Below are 26,088 nucleotides of genomic sequence, written 5' to 3'. Positions count from 1 at the left end.
ACAAATATGGTTCATGACCATTTCATCAAATAGAAACATAAAGAAAATAACTCGTTTTTAAATATTTCATAATGTCTGAAATAAAATGCATTTCTAATACCATTAAATTATTTTAATATATTCCTTTCCCCTAATCAGACCAAAGTCTATTTATGTAGATTAGTTACATCTAAAGTCTAATTTATCCAACCTGTATTTATCCTTTGATCACAAAGCTTGTTAACTTAAATGGTCTTTTATTGTTATGATTCATTTTCCCATAATTATGCTGTTTAACTGCCTTATTTTTTGAATAAATATACGCAAACGTGCCAATCATATTTAGTACATTTATGCTAGATGCTCAATGAACTGTAAGAGTCATTTCAATACAATAAAGCTCCCTGGAATATATCCAGGGCAGAGCCTCCGAATACCAGTAATCAGAATATCCAGAACAAATAGAAGTGTGTCACATGTATATCAATAGATTTTCTCAAACACTGTCTGAAACCAATTTTACAGTCTATCACTGGGAAACCATGGGGCACACAAGTGAAAAATGCCACCTACAATGCCACAACTTTGCATTTGTATTTTGTTACTTTTTTTTTTTTGCTTTACCTTAAAAATATTGAATTTATACTTCTGCAGTAGCAAGGAGGTGAGAGCAGACTTCTGCTTAGTCATGGTACAGAATGTTGATGTCATTAAGGACTCCTTTATTATAGATTCTTTATTTCAGTAGACCAAAGGATAGCAATATATCACCATCAAAGCTACTGGTGAAAGCTATGACTAACTGTAAAATACTGTGTGCCACTGAAGGGAATTCTTGTCAGCGTCTCCTCTTCTAAACTGGTTGACAATAAATTAGTGTAGGTCTGATGAAGATTTAAAAGTGTTTTGTAGGTGGGTGGCAGAAGTCACACTATCTTCAAATTGATAGGCAAAATTACCTTGACGCTATTCTCTAACAAATATAGAGTCATTGATTGAAGGAATTCAATAGAAAAAAAAAATTCCCTAATGGCTTTACTAAAATATGGCTTTAAGATAATGCCCTGTGGGATTTATTAAACAGAAGCATCACTGAAGGGAACACATTCTGGAGCAATGACTAATATCATAATTAGCAGGTGCATCTGTAAGAATTGAGTGTATTGCAAGACTTCTCAGCATAGGGGTGTTAAGCTTCACTTCCCGACTGGCATGAACCCAGTTCTAGTGGCTTCACCTTCGTCCTGTTGTTTCATCATCAGACTCCCAGCATATATTCTCACAGTTCCTCCAGCCATCCCACCATCCTCACCAAAGAATCAGAAACTTGCATGAATTTTTTTTTCTCTCAATCTACCTAAACTCCAACCTATTGTTCACTGAAGACCAGGTGTTCCTTAATTGCTCTGGAATAACTAGCTCTACTTTAAGGAACTTCAAAATGTTTGAAGTTTTAAAACAGTGAGTCATCAAGTTTTAAAATATTTTCAAAGAAAAATAAAGGTTTGAGTTCATCCTTAATAAGAGGAGAACTACCTTTGAACTAAAAAAGTATAAAAATGGGCTAATATTTGTGCTTGAGTATTTATGTACATTATACTGAAAATATAAAGGCATATATATACATATACACATATGTTAATTTTGCCAGGAAGTTTGATTCCTCACATTTTCATAAATATGGGCAGAGATGACCTTCACTGCAGTAAATGCATGTAAACCTTTATTATTCTTAAATTTTTAAAAATATTTTCTTAATTTACATCTTTTATAGATATATTTTTACTGCATTATATTACACAAGCAGCAACAACTATAAAATTTGAAACCTGACAATGGTAGTGAAACACGATAAAGTATAAACACTGTATTTTTCAACAATATTAAATATTTATCTGGAGATTTTTAAGGAGTTTTTCTTTTAAGATATGTATATTTCTTAGTCCTTTAGGGGATGATATTTGGGATTCTTTTAAGAATAATTCATTTATTTTAGCCTCATATATAAATGTGTATCTGTGTACCATAAAACAGTGAATAATATGCATTATAATATCAACTTTATAAAGAAAAGTTTCTAGAAAATATGTTTTTATTTTATTTTTTGGGTGTGGCTTGATCAATATAGTTATAGGCAATAGGTAATGTTTTAGAACATGTACAATTTTTTTCTTGACCAGAAAATATGTTCAAGAAGTTGAGATAGGAATTTTAGGGCATACTTTTCTATGATCTGATATTTTTCATGATCGCACACAGCCTTAAATAACGTGATGAGGCCAAGAATAAAATTTCAAAGTCATCCGTGCAGATTTCTATATGACAATATTTATTGATATTATAAAATTCAGTCATAGAATTCAAGTAAAATTATAGAACTCACTAAAAGACTTTAAGTAAAATTAAAAATCTTCTTACTCTTACATTTTTAAAAGACTGATAAGAATGTAAGGATAAGACTGTAAGGATGATGAAGTACTACCTAGCTAATATTTTGAGAATTGTATTGAAAACTAAAAACTAATCGGTAAAGAAGTTAATACCTCATGAGTAGTTAGATCAACTAATATTAAAAATGAGATTCTCAGGTTTCTAATTCATATAGTAAAAAAGTTATGTGTTTTGTGTTTTCATATTATTATAAAATAGAGAAATGTAGAGAGATTTACGTTGAAGCTGAGATTTTCATGGGTGCACACAAAACTAAGAATAAAAATAATATATTAAGAATGATTATAATAATTTGGATTTTAAACTCTTCTCCAAAGAAACTCAAACCACTTTAATCATTATCTTTTTAGTTAAACTTGCTTCCACTTTATTTGTGCTACTTTTAATATATGGTAAAACAGAAATATATGTTTTATGATTGTGTACTCATGTTAATTTGAAGTAGAAATTAATCCTATCTTTTAAAAAACTTTAAAAAAAAAAGAAAAGTGGACAAGATAGTACTAGAGGCATGCAGTAAGAAAGGGATATCTCCTTCCTTCTCAGCCCACCAAACCCCTAGAAATAGAGAAGTATATCAAGTTTATGGAAATAAATGCATGTAATTGATCAAACTGTGCCATATTGGAATAACACTGTAAAAACTCTTTAAAATCGTAAATGAAAAAATTGTTCACACACTTTGTGCTTGTTACTGAAATCACTAACATACTAGAGTATGAATTTTTGAACATCATGGACTTGAAAACTCATCTGAGTCTCAAGCCAAGAATCTCTTGTATTAGAGAAGTAGTAACAAGGCAGACAATGGTTAATGTTGCTAGGAAAGACTTTTTCTTTCACCCTTTCATTCTAAAATACTGAGTTTATTGTCTACACTATGATACTTTAGCCCTCTATTCCTCAATCTCATTTTTATATATCTGTATTGATTATAAGTGTTTAATTTGCTTTTATTGAAAAGGCCGTCCAGTTATATCAAAAGGATTTCCTCTTCCAGCATAAAAAATCTAAAGTCAACCGAAATGTGAATCTTTTAAAACTGAACTGTAAAACACTGTGTAAGAATGTATACCTTTTAAAAATGTATTTCAATAGATCTTATTCTGCTGGCTCAATATATTTTCTTCTATGACAGCATATTAAAATTACTACATTTTACTTGCTACCAAAAAAAATTCTGAAAATACAGATGTTCCAACAAAACTGGAAATTTCTCCCACCAGTGAGAAGTCCCCAGCCTCCTCCCTCTTCGCAGCATGACCTTCATTGAAAACACCTGTTGAAAAGTTACCCCAGGACAAATAATTCTTGATAAACCACGATTAGCAGTTACTCGTGACAATTAGTAATGACCTCTACTTGATTTCAGATTCTCATATTAACCTATGAAATAATTCACATGGAAATTGCTCCTATGAAGAGTGCTTTTATAAATTTGCTTAATAATATGTTTGCCTTACCTATCACAAAATCTATGTTCCTATTTTTCACAAATCACTTTTGTAGCTTTAAAATAAATAAAATATCTCATTATAACAATGTTATATTATGATTCACACCACTGAGGATATTTTAATCACTCTTCAATAGTGATTAAACAGTTCATAGACTGACTTTACTTGGACTGAGAAACTTGAAGAAAATCTGCCATAAAATACTTTCTCCTGAACCACTGTTTCTACACCAGTTTACATGACTGTTCTGTATCCATTTTCAATAAAAATACTCTTATGCTCCCAAACCTATATATCTTAATCTTAAAATTTTAGACCCTGCGATCCACACAAAATCTTTTGAGAAATTTGAACTTGAGCTGTAACATGAGTCTTTTTCTTTTAAGTCCTAAAGTTCCTGTTTCATATCACCACTCTTTACCATTCTATCTCAAAACAATTATGATATTATTTTCATTCCATCAATAGAAATACTCTGGGAATATTCTAAACAGCACCCAAGATGCTGGAAAATAAAGATAAACCAGACCTAGTAGCTGCCAGCCCAGTTGCACTGTGAATTAAAATTCTTCCTTCAGAAATATACATGAGATTAATAGTGTGTTTCCTCAGCAGGCTGTGTTAAATAAACACACGCTAATAAATGCACTTGAAACAAGAATATGGGACACCTGAACACTTTAATTTGGGCATGTCACGTCAGCACAAAGTGCAGCACACTAGTTTAAAAAAAAAGAAGGACAGCAAGGTCACTGTAGTCAGCTTACTCTTTTCTCCATAATAGGCACTGAGAAAAACCTGACACATTTAAAAGGAAATTAACATACTAGGAATTTAAAAGGCATCCCTCATAGGACAACAAAAATTCAATAGAAAAAAAAAAAGAGCCTGTTTTAACATTTTATATTGAGGATATTTCCAGGGCAGAAGCAATATGGGCAACTGAGCCACTATGGAAACAAATTCAAGAACTTAAACATTTTCTGTGTCTTTATGGCATGAATTAAGATTCCAGAAGAAAGGGAATAGCAAGGAAGTTTGTCTCCTTTGTTTGCTGTTTAAACTCTCTCTCTCCCTTTGTGTGTGTGTGTGTGTGTGTGTGAGAGAGAGAGAGAGAGAGAGAGAGATTTGCTTTGGCTCAAGTTTTACTGCTAATGAGAGGAATCATCATCATCCATCCCTTGGGCAATGACCAGCTTCAAGAACAGTAAGGTGTAAACACTGTATAGGGACCCCTGTCCCTCAAAACCTCCTGGATACTTCTATCCAACATTGTTCCTCACTAATCTGACCAGGATTCAGGCTTGCTGAGAATTCTACTGCACAAACTTCATTTTTACTGGACCCTAAATAAGAATTCAACTCATAGTACTTGAAGTGAAAAATTAAGCATTAACCCTCTGTGATATCTTTTTAACTGTCAATGGTAAAAATATAAAAAAGGTATATAACAAATGTGTATTTATAAAATGACTGCAAAAGATCTATATATATATTTAACATATATCCCTCTAAAGAAATTATCATAAATACCAGTTTTACACACTCATAGACTTTCATAGAAACTACAGTTTTTATGGGAGGAATATCTTGTTCAGTTTTATATAGATCTCCAAAAATTCATGATTACTGGTATGTAGTAAACACTGTAAAAGGTGTGATTTAATACTACAGTGGATATTCTAGTATTCGGTAGCGTCAAGTACAAGTCTGTTTTACGAGGACGTTACCCTATTATAAGAAAATGTTCTGCTGAGTTTTAGTATTCGTTACACTTATGTTAAAAAGTATAAGATTATGAAATTGTACTACTCTGTTTTAATAATAAAAACAGTATTTGCTTTTTCAAAGCACAAAACTGTGAACAAATTATTTTCATTTGTCCCAGACTAATCTTCCTCCCAAAATGTCACTTTTAGTTAAACTCAATTTTGTATTTCAAGTATTGTTCATCCAGAGTAATTTGTAGCAACATGCATTCATAATAAGCAAGAATTAAGGTTTTTTCATAACACAACTCAGTATGTGGAGAAAAGAAACTAGGTAGTAACTAGACACAGTATAGTCACCTGCTGTTGTTAGAGTCTAGTGTCCATGCTGGGTCAGTTTTTTTCATATACCAATAACCTTAAATTATACTATCTAATATATATTAAATATCACCTAGATATACTGAAAATACTCAGTATGCAAACTAAATGCAACCTTGAATTCTTTTTGGCACCAGTGTCTTTAGTGCAGCTTTGCCTCCTGTTTTCAACAGCACAGAGTGAGTACACCCCTCTAGTGTACTCTGTTCATCCCTCAATGACTCCAAGGAAGAAGACCAGGAAAAAAATCAGAGCACAAAATAAATATAAACTTTTCATAGATAGATACTAGTCATTATCCAGAGCCTATATTTTTTCAAACTTTTGAAAGATCTTCAGAGCATAATTCACAGTTCCAACCCTTAAGCTACACTAATGCATTGTGCTACAGTTTCAGCTGAAGAATAAATGAGATTCATGAGCACTTTTAAATATAAAACACTTTTTAAATATAAAAACTGATATTTTTCCGGGAGTGGGGAGTGAAACCTTATATCAAATTGATTCAGGCTCTGGAATTCTGACCGGTTGCTATGTTGTGCTTCAGGTAATTTACTTCTTAATATTGGGGTATACATTTCTGTCTTTTGCCATCAGATTTTTTTAATGAAATAAAAATATTAAAGTCAATTAACTGAAACAATTTTTTTCTCTCTCTAGTAATCCTCTGTTGTGGAGAGAAATGTAGACCAACAAATAAAGTAAAATAAACTATTAAATAGTGAACCCTGGTAACATTTTAACACCTATAAAAATAAACTTTAAAAATGCAAAAATAAGACATTTACATCTTGTAGATTCTTGACTATTTACATGGGAGGAGTTATGTATAGAATATGTTGTACACGCAGTGGCAAAAGTGTAAATCTTTTTCATTTAAAAAAGTTCCCTGCTCACTGCTACTAGCAGTGTGGCTAGTCCTGTTCCAAAGGTTTCAGGACAGCTCCAAACCCAGCAAAATGTAAAGTCCCAGTTATGCTAAGAGTCTCCTACCTGAATTATGGACATCCGAGTGGCCGGGGTCTCGCTCGCATTAGTCCCTTGTCCGGTGAAGCTGGTGTGGCAGCCCGCGTGTCCCTGAGGGACAGTCAGGTTGTTGGAGGACGGTTTGAGATACATCACCTCCGACCGGGGCGAGCTGAGGGGCAGGCGGGTCTGGTAGTCGAAGTACATGGGGGAGGTAGCCAGGGAGGGGCTGCTCACCACGTTCATGACGTTCATGGCATTCCTCTCTTCCACCTCGCTCTGTACCAGCATGATATCATTTTTGTTGATCTTCTTTTTCTTTCCCTTGCCCCCGCCCAGCTGCGGGTGGCTGTACTCTGCGATGCGGCAGTTGTAAGTGCGGATCTCCTTGTTCTCGCGCTTGCACTTGACGGCGATAGTGATCATGGCCGCTAGGAGGATGATGGAGATAGTGCTCAGAGTCACTATGAGCGGCAGCGACATGTCCCAGTGGTGCTGCTCGCCGTTCACCCGGGGAACCCCCTCGGGCAAAGAGCCGCTCACCGAGCGGATGATGAGCTTGGCCACCGCCGACAGAGTGGGCTTGCCGTGGTCAGTCACCTTCACTACCAGCTCCACCACCGGCGTCACGTCCTCCCAGAAAGGGTGCAGCGTGCGGATCTCGCCGCTGGATGGATCGATTTCAAACAGGTGGTCGTCGTTACCGTCTACGATCTCGTAGGTGAGGCGTCCGCTCTCGCCGAAGTCGCTGTCAAGGGCGCGTACGGTGCTCACCAGGTAGCCTAGCCCGGCGTTGCGCGGCACCTGCAGTTCAGCCGTGTCGTTCTGCAACGTTGGCAGCACGATCACCGGAGCATTGTCATTCACGTCTAGCACTGTCACCCTCACAGTGGCGTTGCTCTCCAAGTGCGCGGGCGCCCCGGAGTCCTTAGCAAGCACCTTGAACTCAAAAGCCTTGGTCTGCTCGTAGTTAAAGGAGCGCAGGGCGTAGATGGCCCCGTTGGTGGGGTTCACAGACACATAGGTGTAGATGGACACGTCGCCGATGTGCGAGGGCAGGATGGAGTAGGACACTGTGCCGTTTTGGCCCAGGTCAGGGTCCTGGGCAAGCACCGAGCCCAGGTACTCTCCTGGGATGTTGTTCTCGTGCACCTGCAGCACGTAGAGCCCCTTGGTGAAGCGAGGCGGGTTGTCATTCTCGTCCAGAATCTTGACGGCGAACGACTTGGTGGAGTTGAGTGGAGGCGAGCCCCCGTCCCGTGCCACGATTGTCACGTTGTACTCGTCCTGTGTCTCGCGGTCCAACGGGCGGTCAGTCACCACCGTGTAGAAGTTGTCGTAGTTCTCCTCAAGTTTGAAGGGCACGGAACCGCCCGGCCCGCCCAGGCCGCCGCCGCCGCCCGCCCCTCCTCCGCCCAGGACCCTGCACTGCAGCTGCCCGTTCTTGCCCGAGTCTCGGTCAGTGACCCGCACCAGAGCGATGACGGTGCCGGGCGGAGCGGCCTCGCTCAGCGCCCCCTGGCGCACGGAGACAAAACCAATGGACGGAGCGTTGTCATTGCGGTCGATGAGCTTGACAGTGACCTTGCAGTGGGCCGGGATGGGGTTGGGACCCAGGTCTCGGGCCTGCACGTCGATCTCCAGCATCCCATTCTCCTCATAGTCGAGGTTGCCCTTGACACGGATCAGGCCGGTCTTGGGGTCGATGGAGAAGAGCTCCCGCACGCGGTCGGGCACATAGCTGCTGAAAGAGTAGAGCACTTCGCCGTTGGGACCCTCGTCGGCGTCGGTGGCATTCAGATCAATGACCACGGTGCCCAGCGGGGCGTTCTCGGGCAACTCCACCAGGTAGGACGGCGCCTCAAAGACGGGGCTGTTGTCGTTAGAGTCAATCACCTTCACGTTGATCTGCACGGTGGCCGAGCGCGGCGGCTCGCCGCCATCCAGAGCGGTCAGCACGAGCGTGTGGTGGTTCTGCTGCTCGCGGTCCAGGGCCTTCTGGATAACCAGCTCTGGGAACTTGGTGCCGTCGCCGCGGGACTTGACGTCCAGCGCGAAGAGGCCGTGGTCGTCGCGCGTAAGCAGATAGGTGCGGAGCCCATTCTCGCCCGCGTCGGGGTCATGCGCACTGGTGAGGGGGAAGCGGGTGCCGGGGGCCGCGTTCTCTGAGATGTCCATCTCAATCTGGTCCGACGGGAAGGAGGGAGCATTGTCGTTGATGTCCTGGATCTCTACCTTGATCATGCAGATCTCCTTGTCGTTGGCAAACACCTCGAGGGACAGCTGGCACTTGGCGTTGTGGCGGCACAGGGACTCGCGGTCGATGCGCTGCTTCGTGTAGAGGAGTCCGCTGTCGGCTTCCACGTCCAGCAGGTGCGGCGCCGAGTTCTCCAGCACCCGGTAGCTACCCGACTTGCTTCGCCCGCCACCGCCGCCTCGCTCTGCGGGCGGAAGCCCCGGCTGCAGTCGAGCATCCTTGCCGATGTTGCCGATCACCGTGCCGGCCCCTTGCTCCTCGGGCACGGAGTAGTTCAGGTTTTTGAGCGTCAGGGCAGGGGCCCATAGGAGGAAACAGCAGCAGATGGAAAGGTACATCCCAGACCGGTGGGGTGCTGTCAGGAGCAGCCGGACTGGAGGGGCGAGTGGATGGGTGCGCGCCAGCTTGGGGTCCAGGCGCAGCGTGCGACCCCGATCCAAGCCACAAGTCTATGGATCCTTCCTTCCTTCCGCTCCCGGGCTGCGGCACCCGGCGGTCTCTCTTTATTCCGCTCAAGTTCCCTGAACCTGTTGATCTACAGCATCCGCACTGGGCGAGAAGCAGCGGTGCAGCAGAGCTGCAGGGGCACTGAGCAAGGCGGCGGCTCCCTGCAGCTGGGGGCGAGCCCGGAGCTTTGTCTCTCCCGCCCGGACTTCGGGCGACTCAAACTTGAGCGATGAGACAAGCGATAAGAAGGAAATCGCGTTTGGGAAGGATGATAATGAGCTAAAGAATCCGTAGGTTTTCCTCGCTCCCGCTAGGGCGCTGCAAATCCACTCCAGCTTTTTGCCTCCGGAATACTCTTCACATCGGGTGGGGGAGGGAGCGGGGAGGTGTGTCTCTAGGCAGATCAGAAAGTGAAATCCTTACTTGTTTCTCCTCTCTTGTGATGAAATTGCTGGGGATGAGGAACAACGAAGAGACAGTCAGATATATTTGAAGCTTCAAAATAGCCGGAGCCCTGTGAATTATCTGCTTGCTTCGCGGGTTGGTCTGTTTTCAGGCGGTGTTTTGCTGCATTTAGAGATCTAATCTTGCATTGCTGGCTGAGGCAGCGGTGGCGGCAGACTGCATCTCCCAGCCAAGGATATATATTTTTTTCCTCTCTCTCTCTCTCTCCTTTCCGAGCAGCCAAAGGGAGGGGAGGAAATGCAGCGCAAAGAACTAGTGTCCCGATTTGTAGTTTCCTCCCTCCACGAGGCTCCTCCCTCTCTTCCTCGGAAAAGGCTCTTCCCCAAGTCAAGAAAGCCACAGCCTGATCAGCATTTGAGGTTTGAGTCTACTGGGAGGGGAAAAAATGTATAGATGTATCTCCGCCTCTGTTGGTAGAACACACTCTGTAATTTCTCTACGCTGAGCCAGTAGCCGCCGCTACCATCCCATTCTCTCCCCACAAGCAAGGACTTCTCTCGATGCAGTTTAATTCCAGTTTGCTTTTCTTCCCAGGCGAAAGGAAATCAACAGGCAACTCATGGTTGGATGTGCAGATTTGAAGGGGAAGGGAGAGGCGGAATAAAAAAGAAGGGGGAGCCACCCTCCCAGTCCTCGCACACACACTCTCCCTGTCTCTCGCTAGAAGGAAAACAGTCTCTGCATTCACAGGGCTGGGCTGTCAAGTGCCTCTCTTTTCTTTCTATTCAGCATCTCCTTCCAATGGCCCTGCCTCCCAGGTCTCTTCATCTAGAAAAGAAAACCTTGGAGAGGAATAAAAGTGGTGAATATTTGAAGCGAATAAAGTGTGGGCTTTTTTTTTTTTTCTTTCTTCAATTTTTTCTATAGTAGGAGGAGTGGGCTGGATGAAAGGAACGCATCAAGGTTTGGCGTGATGCATTCTGCAGTCTCGCTCTCGCAGTCTCTCTGGGCGACTAGCGAGGGCAGCGGGCGAGGAGCTGCGGCCGCGGCGGTCCAGCCAGGGGAGCCCTCCCCGGGTAGCTACCGCCCAGGGGATACTAGGCACGGGTCTGTCTACACACTATTTCGGGTTGTCGAGGCGCCTCGACAAACGGGAATGACACATCCAGAAATGCAGGTGTTCCGATCTGCCGGATGAGTCAGAAGTAGCGGAACGAATCGTGTTCACTCTCGCCTCATCATCCTCCCTTCACAGACATTAGTTGTGGCTTCTTCCTAACGCTTTCTCTGACTCACTCTACAGAAAGAAAAGCCAGATTCATGTTTTGGAGAAAGAGAAAAAGCGAGAGAAAGGGAGGGAGGGAAGGAAGGAGGTGAAGCTGAATCCAGCAGCACTTTTACTCTACCTCTTTCTGCCGGAGTCCGAGGCTCTGGATAGCAAGGCGTCTGTTTTGCAAGGTGTATTTATTTAAAAACAAAAACAAAACAAAACAACGACAAAAAACCTTCCCTTTTTGTTAGGCGTAAGGAACCCCCAAATCTTTCAGAGTCTTGGGGGAAAAAAAAAAACAAATCTGGATTACAGTGACTGTTCACAGATTAGCCCCGCATCATATTTCACGATTTTCCTCTCAATGTTCTCTATTCACAAAGTCCAACACCGGTGTGCGTAGTTAATTGTGCAGTCCGTTGTGGAGGTTTTTGCTTTTTTTGGTTTTTTTTGGGGGGGGTCCTCCTTTTATGTCACGGGTGGTCTCTCAGTCTGGTGCCTGTCACGATCAGCTCACAGCCTGCGAAAGACGTGCGGATTTCAAAGCAAATATATCCATCTCCGCAAGCAAAGCATCGGTGGAAATGAAAGGTGAAAATTCAACAGTTGGAGTAGCGTCTCCCCAGCCGCCCTCCGCGCTGCCGCATCCGCGGGGCTCGCAGTCCCTGCTTTCTCCCCAGCGTCTCTTGCTGACTGAGTCTATTCACCTCACGCCGCCGCTTAAACATTGATACTGATTTCCTGCCAGCCAATCCGCGCGAGGAGCAAGGCTCTGCCTCCTCGGCCCGCGCCCAATGGAAGGCGGAGGAGAGACTGGCGGGGGCGGAGTCCGGAGCCTCCGAGCTTCAGAGCCATTGATTAGATCAGTTACGTGGGAGACCAGCCGGGCTAGCCGAGCCCTGTGTGTGCTGTGGCGGCTTTGCCCAGGGCCTCGCCGCAGGGTCTCCTGAGTCTTTAACTACCGGGAGAAACGCCTCCACCGTCTTCCTCTGGAAAAGAGATAATTAAAAAAAAAAAAAAAAGTCTGGCAGCGATTTATTTATTGTTTTATCCGGTGTACACGGAAACCGGAATCGCAGCGAGCTTGCAGAATAGGGTAGCTGCGGTTTTCCTGATAGGGTTCTGTATACACACACACACACGCGCGCGCGCGCGCGCGCGCGCACCATACACTCATTCACACCAAGGGAGGCGCAGATCTTCTGCCTGCGCATGGACCCATCTAAATGAGGTGCAGAGGGATGTGTGTGTATGTACGTGGGGTGTGTGTGTATGTACGTGGGGTGTGTGTGTGTTTCTGAGGCGGGGTGTGTGTGTTGTGTATTTCAGTGAGTGTGTGTAAATGCGAGGGCTAGCGCGCCCGCTTCTGTCCCGCGCTAGTGCCAACACACCGCGAGCAACAGCAATCAATATGTAACTTTCTTTATCCTCGGAGAAAAATCAGCTGTCCCCAGGCACCGCGGCAAGGAAAGTCACTTGATTATATAGTGTTTCAGAAGAAAGCAAAAGCCCAGTGAAAGAGAAACCGTGTCTCCCCAGAGGAAAAGTGCCTCTCCTCTAAGGAGAAAGGCTTACGGTCAATTAAAGCTTTGTAGCTTGTTAAAACTCAAATCTGGCTAAATAATACTTAGAGCTTTACCGTTTTCAGTCTCCAGCATTCTCAGCCCAGATTTAAAGTAAAGCGGACATCCATACACGCACTCATAATAGTTCTCGAGGGGTTTTGTTTACCTCGACCTTATTATTAAAGGTCCATATGGAAATTTGAATGTTATATCCTTAAGACCAAATAAGTGTTGATGACCACGTTTGCCAAAGCTTCTTTGCGTAGAAACTGAACCATAACTGTGAAGACCGATCAGTGGGAGATCTGTTAAGATTCATCCTTTCTAACTTGGTAGTTACTGATAATGCACCTTAATAAAGAAAGGAAAAAAAAGATTCATGCTTTCTAAGTAATACCACTACCACCACACGCACACACACACTCACACACACACACACACAGAGAAAGAGAGAGAGAGAAAGAGAGAGAGAGAGAGAGTGAGAGAGAGAGAGAGACTCCTGATTCATCTACTTCTTCTGCAGTTCTTAATCTCAGAGATTCTTTCTCCCCAAACTATTATCACAAACATCCACAAGCGGTGACTGCTTTGTTCGTGATCCAGCCGTTCTGGGAAAGAACGCCAAAGAAAATTGAAGTATTGAAATAGAAAAGGTGAGTGTTTTGATTGCTAGAGTATTGATCGCAATTCATAAATACTGAAGTAAAGTTGCCATTTATAACTTGTGAATGACTAACGTATAAATCTGTAACATAAATCATTCAAAATTCAAAGAAAATCAAATCCAGACCAATTACAAGAAAGTTCTGATGATTGTTATTGGGATAATTGCTTAAAGATTCAGGTAAAGGAGCTATTTATTTCCCAGAGGATTCAATGAGATAACCTACAGTCTGAATTTGCAGTGTGATCTGGATCCAAAATTCACCACTCCCTTAAGAGACTGTCTTTAACAGTTTAAAAATTCAAAGAAGTGTTCTTTACAGCCAGACCTTCAAATCCTAAACTGTCTTTATATTTTTTAAATAGTTTGTCATGCACATACTTTTGCTAAACAGGGGAGCTACAGCTTTGTTGACATCTGGATTATTTTGCTGAGTGGGTGCCTAACCGCACCGTCGCATGAAACCTCACCGTTACATTTCTCAGGAAGGGGTTAGTATCTCTGTTCTAATGCATGTACCTTGAAATCTGAAGTGTAGAGGCTTTAAAAGCAGCCGTTAACTTAAATCAAGAATAGAGAATGCACACTCATTTTTAATCATTACTTTTAAATTTTTTAAATTTATTTTTGACTGTGTTGCGTCTTCGTTGCTGCGCGTGGGCTTTCTCTACTTGCGGGAGCAGGGGCTTCTCATTGCGGTAGCTTCTCCTGCAGAGCACGGGCTCTAGGCCCTCGGGCTTCAGTAGCTGTGGCACACGGGCTCAGTAGTTGTGGCGTACAGACTTAGTTGCTCCGCGGCATGTGGGATCTTCCTGGACGAGGGCTGGAACCCATGTCCCCTGCATTGGCAGGCAGATTCTTAACCACTGCGCCACCAGGGAAGCCCCTCATTGTTTTTTAAATATGAAAAATCTATGATTTTTATTTTTGCAATACATACTAATTCAAGGAAAGTCATAAAACATCCTTACTTGAGGTTTACAATAAAGCAAAAACAAAAGGATGAAAAACTTCCAAGGAAAGGTTAATATGGCTTATTGATTATTCTTAATTAGAAGTGTTGTTATGCAACCGAGGGGAAAACCACAGTGTCTAAGAAGAGACCAGTGAGAGATATGAAACACATACTCATAGACACCAATTTGCCCTCCACCCCTCCAGAGTAATTGTAACACCTCCCCCTAGTGTATATAGAGAGAACTACCATGATTATGGTGAATACCCCAGGATTTCAGCCAAGGGGAGCAAAACAGAACTACTACTACATATTAGATACCTTACTCATATATTAATTTGAAGTATTGAGTTCTGTTGTTAAAGATTGACATGTACCCACAATAATTAATTTTAGTCTTTATGTCTCATCCCTATTTCATTTTTAAAGGAAATGAAATCAGCTTCCAATTGTTTGACTTCCCTTTAGACAGATACAACTTTTAAAACTGTAGTCACTCCTAATTTGTAACCCTTTCTTATATTCTATTTTTCCCCAAAAAATTTTTCTTTTTAAGATACCATTTTGAGTATTTTTTAAACTATTCTTAAAATATTGAGCTCAATTTTTTAAAAAGGAGATGATATAAATATTGTTAAACAGTTCAAAGATCCTATTGTTTTTTATACCATAGAAGGCTATGGACATAAGCGTTCTAGCTGAGGAATCCAGAGGACCACAGAGTTGAGTGTAGCTCACGATACCTAGAATCTCATATTTCTAAGAAAAGACTGGTTGATAATCATGAGTTGTAATTGCAAATGATAGTCTCAACCTTAAACCAAAATTATTATTCCTTTATTATTATACATATATTGAACATCCAAAAATCTTGTGTGATTCCATCAAAATATAAATATATGCACATTCATTGAGAAAAAGTACTGAGAAATACTCATATAAACATAACATTATTTCATTAATAAGATATTATGCTATTCTAGGTGAGTTTTAAAATAAACTGATTATGTTGGAACAACTTCAAACAGAGAAGTATTAAGGTCTATTTTTATAGACTGACAAAGGCTGATTAATGCTATTACATTAAATCAATAATTGAATATCATTAATAATCTTAAAATGCTATTTTATGACTTTTTTGTTATATAAGGTATTTAATTTTGTCTCTGAGAGACTCTTTAAAATTCAGATTGACTAGCTGTAGTTGTAGTTCCAAGAGTTCATGCATGTAGCCCCAAGAGTTTATGTATGTAGCCAAAATGGTAGCAGTTATAATATTCTTCCAAAATTTGTCCTGTTTGTTGTATTGTTGAATTCAATAAGATACAGTTCCTAAGAGAAATTTCTGTTGCTGATAGTTTCAACACAGCCACTGTTTATATGACTGAAAAATTCTCTCTCCAGTATTTCCTTTTCCATCATTTTTACCATTATTTCAATATTTGATTTCATATATTTTTATTTAACAGAGAATTTTCAAAAATAACTTTAACAGCTAAACGTTTTAGATGTAATAAGTATCAAAGATTGCCATATCATATTTAAATCCACAGGTGAAGGATAGTGTTTCATTCACAGCTAGTTCTAGTCTCCATTGTCTTTCAGAGATATTTGAGTCTCACTTCTAACACACAGCTATTAGCCAACTGCTGTCTTTTAATCAAAGATTCCCCTTTTAACAAATGACAAATTCACACTACTAACAGGACGATCACTAAAACATATCTTTCCCCTTTATGATAAATATGAATTTTAATAAAGTAATGTAAATTAACTATAATTTTTAAGTTTCAGGAGAAATGGTTTATAATTAAAAATATTTTTGAGAACTAAATCTCTCCTATACAACAGCTAAGAAAAAGTGTAAACTATATCCATAAATAAACAGTATATTAAATTAAATGTTAATTTTTTCTCATTTTTATTAAAATTATTAAATCTTGCTATTAAAAAATATTTCTCAGGAAATGATATATTTCAAGTCCCTTCTATATGATATGTATGTTATGTTACAATATAACATGTTTATATACATGTTCCCTCCTCCCACACATAGGAAGTGAGTTCCCAATGAACAGTCGAAATTAAATACAGGATTAGCCCTACAAAAACATGGAAGTTCTATTAATTTGAAATTCACACAGTAAATAAACTAAATTTCCAACTGGTGCTATGTATTATAAATATATGTCAATCGGAAGGAAACACTCATAAATTAGTCACCAATGATCAACTTTTGAACTGGGACACATATCAGGATGTTTATTTTAAAATAGTAAAAGTTATTCTAGAAATATTTCTGCTTGCAACATATATATATTTTTTCCTGCCGGATAATATGTTCCAGACTTTTCTTATCACTAATTCTCATCTCATTTTTTGTGTGTTTATTTGTGTATGTGTTTCCAATGATGGAAAATCAATGAGGCAATCACTTAAAGATTTCAACAATTTAATTGATTGCATACACTATTTGTTTTGTTTTTGTTGTCTTTTAGCAAATAAATAAATAAATAAACTAATAAAACTACCAAGTACTAGAGTAAAAAAAAAATTAAAAATAAAATAAAATATTGAGACAAATTTCAGGTAATTTAAAATTTTTGTATTTAAGTTTTACAGTTTAAAATTATTTGGTGTGGTTTAAACAAACTGTGTGCATGTAATTGTGTGTAGAGTACCTGAGAGTTAGGCCATGAAGAAACAGGAATTGTCAGACTAAAAAATGTTACATTATATCTAATGTATTAGCATATATTAAAAGGGGGAGTTGGATTGCATTGTGCAAAATGTAATTCTGATAAAAATTATCTTGAGCTTCATAAATTTCAAATAACATATTTGTATCTTCTCCTGCCTTAGCCAGGAATAAAAGGGTTCAATTAATTATGAAACCTCAACTCTCCTGCCCCATAAGAAGTTGCATGCTAGCTCCCCCTTGTGGCCACTTCGACAATAAAAAAGACAGGTATTTGTTTTGGAAATTCCCTTCATTAAATAACAAAGTTAGATTTGTTCAGTCTTTGTATACTAGTTTTCAAAACAAATGGAAAGTTTCTGAATGAAATGGTTAAATTATAGATGTGATGGGTGGATTGTTAAAATAAACTGACTGAAGTTGGAAACAAAAATAATAAGTATTTCATGCATGGTGCAGCAATCCCATTACTTCTTATAGTTGAGCATGTTAGGGCAATTCTAAAACTGAGAGACCAGCCCTTGGAGGGAACCTGGGCAATTTGATTCAGTAGGTGGCACTCTTTCCTCAGAGTCAGTTTTGCTGTGATGACCTGAAGTGATGTTTCAAAAAGCTATGTCATTGGAGGTCCTGCCTTTCAGGTGAGGCAAAACCCAAAAGATTATAATCATTTATGGTTATAACAGGTCAGATGTTTCCTTCCATTATTCTGAGGTATTTAAACATACTGTTGTATAGCTATCACACAGAGATCAATGAGAAGAATAGAATATATGAGAAGTACCCTGAGCTCTTCAGAAAGCAAATAAGTGCTCTACAAATCCTCTGCATTTTAATTATCATCATAATCATTAACCCTCCCACGTCTCAGCAACAAGGTCTTACTTGGATAATTATGATCTACTTATGTAAATGCCTCTTTTCAGTGAGCTAGGCATATTATTTCCTCTTATCTTTTAAATATTCTGAGCAGTTCAATTGAAAATCAAGCACTGTTAAAAAGCTATTGTCTGTCACCCTGGAAATATCAGACTTTTGCTTTAGGTAGAGCACCTTTGTTTAGTTTTTCCCTCCTAAATATACATAAAAAGTACACATCCAATAAAATTATTTCTGCTCTTACTCAAGCGGTGTTTCTGAAATCATGCTAAATGTTAAGTAAGAGGAATCACTGGGATGAATCATCTTTAAAATTACCATGGCTGGGTTGATTTTTGGAGCTGCTGAAACCTAATTTCTAACCTCAGATTCTCAGAGAGTGTCCACATCTTTCTGAGTCAGTGTTAACTGTTTCTAGAAAAGATGAGAGAAAAAAAGCCCATGGTCACTTACAAACTGCCAATACTAAAATAGGAATATAATGATGTGCAATATTTTAATTAAACATTGAACAACTTAAATCCAACTTTGGCAGTAAATGAGTAATATATCTTTATTTCTCACTAAAGTTGGTCATCACAGTATAAGTTTGTTATGTGACAAACATAAATATAGTATTAAACAAAAGGAATTTAAATGCTTGAGTACTTATTTAAATATTGGCCAACTCATCTTAGAAAATGTACAGATTAAATTCTTGAATGTATTGGCTATAATAATTAGATAAGTTGAGATTATCTATTTTTTTCCTTCTAAATGATTTGATTGAGGCATAGGAACCAGAGAAAAGCATAAAAAATAAAGAATTTAAAATGATTGCACTGTTCAGCCATTTATACAAATATAAATTAACTAGATTCTGAAGGTGTATCAATAAAGTACAGTGTTACTTAAACTCTTTTGTGACAAGGATACTTTCGAGAATCTGCTGAATGCTATAGAACCCCTTTCCAATAAGTTTGATGGTGATCTATAAATTTGGTTTGTACAAATATTCTCACAAACACTTGTTGGAATTTTACATACGTGATTAGCAAACTCACTGTGTACAAATATTGAAATAATTCTGTTTTGGAAAAAGATCCAAAAGCAGCTTTGCTCTGCTAAAATTAAAGTTTTAAGAGAGGTGAGATGAATTTATGTGATGCACGGCACTATATGAGATATATTTTAATAATTGAAAAATCCATTTTTTAAAAGAAAAAGCTTCCTGTACTTTGATCAGAAGCCTCATTTGCAGTGGAAAGCTTAATTGATTATAACTATTGTGATACAAGTGAATCTCACAAGCAGCAGGGAAGTAAAAGGTTGCCTAGGGAGCAGCCTCTTCATTTTACTACTCAGGTTTAGCAACCAAAAGGCCATTGAGATATAAAGATCTTTCTCACTCTGACTGTTGAAAGATGGACATACAATTCTGTCTAGTTAGAGGTAAAAGGCACTGTTTCTGTGAACAGCCAAAAGCAGTCAGAGAAAGGCATGTACATAGTGAAGATTTAAAAGTTTATTTTATGACAGCCATTTCAACAAGTATAAATTAACAATATTCCAAAAGTGGTCACTAGACTGTTGAGTCATGGGCCCTTCCAAGAATTTGTTGAATGCTTTAGAACTGATTTCCAGTACATTTGTATATAAAAACATGCACTGAAAACAGAATACAATTTTTAAGGGAGCATTTATGAATAAGCAACCCATGGAATTCCTTGTGCTCCACGGACCCCAGATTAGAAGACTCTTGAGCACTGCGGACAGCATAGTGTGTCACTCCAAGTAGTTTTGTTTAAGAATGAAAACACTCAAGAAAAGGTAATCAAAGTACTTTGTTTGAAATGCACACATACATTAAAAGAAATAAATATTCTGATTAATCCAAGTCTAAAATCTTGTTTAATCGGAAATATTAGTTTCAAAGTGAATTGGTGACATGTGCAGATGTCACTTATCCCTCCCTTGCTTCAAACCTTGCTAAATTGTCATTGAAAATTCATTAGAAAAATAAAGGAAAAATAAAGAAAATTGTGCATCGTGTGGAAAGGGCAATGATGACGTATTTGAATAATGAGGAGTGTTTTATGGATACAGTTGAGATGGAACTAGATGGAAGGAAACTTCTCAAATCTTAGCTCCCCAGAGCCACTTCCCTGGGAGTAAGAGGAAGAGATTTAGGAAAAATATAAGTATCTTATACACTGGAGAGAAGAAGCCAAAAGAGTAGGCTGTGGGGAGAGGGTGGCTGCATATTTTGTTTTATCAGTAGTTCTGGGATGTGCAGCAGATGACTGAGCCTTTACTTTTGTCTGGGTCTGATCAAAATCTGAGGATCTGATCATTCTCTTGGGGAAATTGTCTTTACCCTCAATCATCTCCCTCTTTGAAGGTGAACAGGGTAAGTGTATCATCCTGAAAGATAGGTACTGAGGAGGGCAGTTTCAGGACCATATTCAGGAAGCATATATTCTCTTGTGAAGTGGAATTAATGCAGAAAGTCTTTCCAAAATTTTAGTTCATATTCTCAAAACTATTTTTGGGGATAGTGAATCCAAGAAACTTGAAGAGGTAGCCATGAAAGAGAAATAGTATAAAATTTGAAAAGTCACAACCGCAAAATGTAAAACTACAGTAGGTGCAGTCAACAACAGAAAGAATATTAAAGAAAAAAGGTAAAGAAATACATGAAAAAATCGGATATTCTTCTGTAACTCAGAGAAAAGGGGCCCATGGAGAGAAATAAAATCAGAGAAAACTAAATACAATGACAGGTGCAGGGTATCCATTAACAGAACACAATAATAAATAACAGAACTTGTAAAAGAGAGAACAGAATAGAATGGGAAAACAAGGAAGATCTATAACCATAAAATATGAGGGAAAAAGTTTGGGGGTAAACAAAGACCCAGTTTTGTTAATTAAAATAGCTTATTGACTACCAAGCAAAATGTAAAAGCCAACACAGAAATAGTCCTTTAATTTTTGAATTTCAAGGATGATGAAAATATATTGTTAAGTGTTATCTCCAAGTGATGTTCCCCCGTGCTGCTCTGGGTGGGCTCCACCCTGTGGGCTAAGAGAGCAAATGAGCAGCAGCTGCTACATTTGTTCAAGTTCCAAACCCACCGCTCAACATAAGGGTGGGCTTCTGCTATTTCTAGGTTAAGTGACATTTTCAGAGAGCAAGTTGATGGGAAGAGGAGCAAGACAGCATGGAAAGCAGAATTCCTTGACTTGTAGGCAAATATTGTAGCCCAACGGTAGTAGAAAACACAGCTCTACAGCATCCCAGAAGCTATTCAGCATTTGGACGCAATTTAAGTTTTTACAAATGATATACATTTCTCTCCTCATGACTTCCTTTATTACACAGACTCATTCTACACTCCTCCCTGTAACCAGGAGTGACTCTTCAGTCTTGAATAAAACCTTGACTCCATATATTTTTACTCGCCGTCCTGCATTCTTGCTTCTTCCCTCCTGTACCAGAGTAAATGGGCAATTTCCACAGTCTGCATGTTTCTTCTCCCTATTTTGTTTCTCTTTCTGTAAGTTTGGCTAAACAATACAGTGCTTTCCTGATTTTACTAAATGAATTCTTTTTTATTTCTAGTAACCAGTTTGTTGCATTTCTTTCCTCCTACAAAATAGATTCCTCTTCTAAATTTCTCATTCTAACAATACTACATATTTAATACAGAACTTCTGGCTCCTTCATATATATATATATATATATATATATATATATATATATATATATATATGAAAGAATCATCTCACAAGAGGCCAAAACAAATTGTAGAAGTGATATTAAAGAACAATCTACAAATGCAGAAATATAATTCATTCATTGATTTAGCAAACGAGATGCACATTTTAGGTTCTGGAATCATAATAGTGAAGAAGGCAGACAAGTAAAGTCCTTTGTCCATGATTTAGGGTTGTTGGTCAAATTCACTTCTGTGTGACTGTGAGAATGAGGCCTCCATTCCCTTGCTAGTGTCAGCCAAGAGTTTTTCTCCGTTCCCTGAGACTGTCTGTATTCCTTGTCAAATTGCCGTCTCCATCTTCAAAGTAGCAAAGCCAACTTCTTCTCAAGCTTTGAATCTCTCTGACTTCCTCTTGTGCAGCATCTCTTGCCTCCAGCTGGAGAAAATCCTCTGCTTTTAAGGGTTCATATTAGATTGAGTCCACTCAAATAATTCAGACAATCTCTCCCAATTAAGGTCTGTAACCTTATTTACACCTGTGAAGTCCCCTTTTTCACAAATTGTAGCATATTTTCAGATTCCAGGGATTAGGATGTGAACATCTTTGGGAAGAACATTTTGCCAAAGGGATTTATACAATGGGGTTAGATAAATAATTTACAGAACAGCTGTATGTTAGCATTCTACTCAAAAGTTAGTATAAGAAAAAGTAATAAAATAGAACAACACAAAAACTTACATTAAACAGCATTTAATAAGGCAGTATATATAATATTACAACTTTCTTAAAACTTGTATATACACATTTGTACATAAAATTAAGTGGGGAGATAAGCATTTTTGTCTGGGTGGTAGGGTGGTGGGTGACTTCTTACTATCATCAATTTTATAAATTTTCTATTATGAAAACATACAAATTTATGTTAAAGAAAATACATTAATAACCTAGTAGTACAATTTCCCCTCACCAGTGTCTTAATTTCAGTCACTTCATTCTCTCTCATATACACAATATTAATTTCCATGTTTGCTTTTGCTCTTCTTCCCACCTGGCAAGTCTTTTACTTACAGAGATCACTCAGTTTTCCAAAACACTGGAGTTCCACAAGAAACAATTGATTGTTTGTAATTACTTTCTTTTGTTTTCTATTGTTACATTCTTCATAATTTATCCTTCAAGTAGAAAAGCATCATCCTTGGGGTAGGTCCATGACAAATATTCCATTTTAATTTAGTGTGTTGTGGGAAACCAGTCAACATTAAAGAGAAGAATTAATTTATAGGTACATGAAATAAGAAGCCATTGACTTGGTATGCTGTAACATAATATTTCAAAGGGAAAAGATTTATTAGTACCTTCCACTTTTATTTTTGTGACTTTAGTCTTCAGATAAGGCATCCTAATTGCTATGTCTCAATATTGTTGTATGCGTAAGGTTCAATATTTGATAGGTTTCTTTAATGAATCAATTAGATGAGTGCCACATTAATAAAATACTATTTTTTATAAATGTGTGGATTAAATTATTGGAACTCAAAGTTGTCTTCATTTCTGCCCTATTAAATACACCTATCATTTACCTTCATGGGTTTAAGATATCTATGACAAAAGAACTAAACAAAGCTAATTGCTTGATGTACTCTTAGTGAGCATTTTCAACAAAAGCATTAATAGATAAATTTATTGGGCTTCCCTGGTGGAGCAGTGGTTGAGAGTCCGCCTGCTGATGCAGGGGACAGGGGTTCGTGCCCTGGTCCGGGAAGATCCCACGTGCCGCTGTGCAGCTAGGCCCATGAGCCATGGCCGCTGAGCCTGCGCGTCCGGAGCTTGTGCTCCGCAACGGGAGAGGCCACAACAGTGAGAGGCCCGTGTACTGCAAAATAAATAAATAAATAGCTTTATTCAACAAAACACTCATAAATATAACCAAAGTGAATAATAAAATACGTAGGATCATTGGCAGTCTTAAATGTGCCTAAAAGTTTCTGAGATCCTTGGTGTGGTGTAGGGGTGGGCTGTTCAGCATAGGCTGCATCATTAATGATGTCGAAAGTGTTGCTGGGAGATTTTGGTTTCATCTGGTCCAGTATGTAAATCAGTTAACTTCCCAGAGACTAAATTTTATCGTCTCAGAAATAGTGGTAAAATATCTGATGTTCTTCCTTCCCAAATTTTTGAGGACCAGATGATATTTGGGAAGGATTTTACTAACTCTAAAAAACAGTTCTCACAACTATTATATTATTAGTCCATTTTGTAGCTAAATTATAACAAAAACGGGTATAGTGAGCATTTAAGAATTATATTTGTTTTAAAATACTGTATGCTAACACATATATATGGAATCTAAAAAAAAAAAAAATGCTCATGAAGAACCTAGGGGCAAGACGGGAATAAAGACGCAGACCTACTAGAGAATGGACTTGAGGATATGGGGAGGGGTAAGGGTAAGCTGTGACAAAGTGAGAGACTGGCATGGACATATATACACTAGCAAATGTAAAATAGATAGCTAGTGGGAAGCAGCCATATAGCACAGGGAGACCAGCTCGGTGCTTTGTGACCACATAGAGGGGTGGGACAGGGAGGGTGGGAGGGAGACGCAAGAGGGAGGAGATATGGGGATATAAGTGTATGTATAGCTGATTCACTTTGTTATAAAGCAGAAACTAACACACCATTGTAAGGCAATTATACTCCAATAAAGATGTTAAAAAAAAAGAATTATATTTGTTTTAAAAATACATAATTTTGTTTATTTATGATTACTAATCTCTTGACCATCCTACATGCCATTTGTTCTCAAATGTTCCAAATGTTTAGAAATGTGCTTTCTAGGTCGCTATTTTATTAGATTAATCTACTAAATATTTTACATATTTGAAATTAACTGGCTTTTGATCTATATGTTTATCGGTAAATAGCTAACTAGGTCATATTTTTACTTTTGTTTACTTTTTCATTTATTTGCTCCTGAATGTGTAGAAGTATAAACACAACTGTAAAGAGCACAGATAAGCTCTCAAAATGTTACAGGCATTTTACCCAAACATCTGTCAAGTAAAAGGTTAGAATTTTCACTTTTAGAAGAAAAATATATACCAATTAGCAGCAATATTCTGTTGCCTATTGCATGATTTTGGTGTGTGTGGGGGGGAAATTGTCATGCTTCTTGATTATGTGAGGGCATTTCTACATGGGGCTTTCTCTGCTGAATGTCTACAGGTTGATGCAAAAGATAACTTCTACACATTATTTGGATATTTAACACATAGACATTTATCTTCAGCGTGCAATTTGGACTATATACTGGACATGTTGCCAAAATTTTTCAGTTAAATTAATTAATAATAACCTTACATATTCCAAAATGCCAGTGGATACAGTTTTTCTGAATTTGTAGAGAATTGCTATTAGAAATCCCATGATGCATAAAATATTTGAGGTTTCAATAGTATTTTTAGATTTCACTAAAATTCTTATAGATATCTAATGTCAGAAAACTGCTGAATTGTAAAATTTCTAAATTTTTTTTAGTAAGAGAGGTTTTAATTATTTAGATTAGAATTAAAATATAATTTGAAAAATATTCTACATTTGTGTATTTGATATGAAACAGTTTTTAGTACAAAATAATAGTAATATAAAATTTTTCAAAATGTGGTTCATTCAGTATTTATAAAAGCAGCAGCACCCTACCACATAGGTAAGATATACCACATAGGTAGGGTATGTATGTAATTACAGTACTTATCACTCTTTTATATAATTTATTTTTCTCCCAGTAATGATAAATCAAGCACATCTTTCCATACTAAAACATTAAGCTTTTGAATAAATATGTAGGGTTTCATTGTGTAGACACATAATCATGTGTATAACTAATTATCTCTTAATAGATATATAGATTTCTTTTTATGTTTTATTTTAAAATGTTGAAATTTGCACAATTATTAACATATTTTTCTATACATGTGGAAATATTTTCACATAAAATTAATTTATGAGAAGTTAATTAGCTATGTCCAAAGAAATGCATATTTTAATAATGTATAGACATAATGTACTAGAAAGTTAAGGGAACTATAGTCTTCATAAATGTCAATGTCATAAAAGACAAAGAAAGGCTTTGGAAATAATTCAGATTAAAGCAGACTAAAGAAACATGACAATTAATTGTAATACCTGATTCTAGACGGAATCCTGTTCTTTTAAAAAATGCTATAAAGGGCATTACTGGATAAAGTGACAAAATTGGAATACACATAGTCAATCAGATAAAAGAAGTATCAATGTTACATGT

General features: G+C 38.3%; 1 protein-coding gene across 1 annotated transcript in view; it reads right to left on the bottom strand.

Annotated features, from left to right (window-relative positions):
- Nucleotides 1–9,538, bottom strand: part of PCDH17 (protocadherin 17) — a 99,743-nt gene extending 90,205 nt beyond the window's left edge. Inside the window, exon 1 of the mRNA XM_059995585.1 lies at nucleotides 6,971–9,538. Within this exon, the coding sequence (XP_059851568.1) occupies nucleotides 6,971–9,538 (2,568 nt within the window). The remainder of the gene's footprint in view (nucleotides 1–6,970) is intronic.
- Nucleotides 9,539–26,088: the final 16,550 nt, after the last annotated feature.

The sequence above is a fragment of the Delphinus delphis genome, chromosome 18, assembly GCF_949987515.2.
Source record: "Delphinus delphis chromosome 18, mDelDel1.2, whole genome shotgun sequence".
In the NCBI taxonomy this organism is placed as follows: Eukaryota; Metazoa; Chordata; class Mammalia; order Artiodactyla; family Delphinidae; genus Delphinus; species Delphinus delphis.
This window is presented reverse-complemented; position numbering and strand designations above follow the sequence as displayed.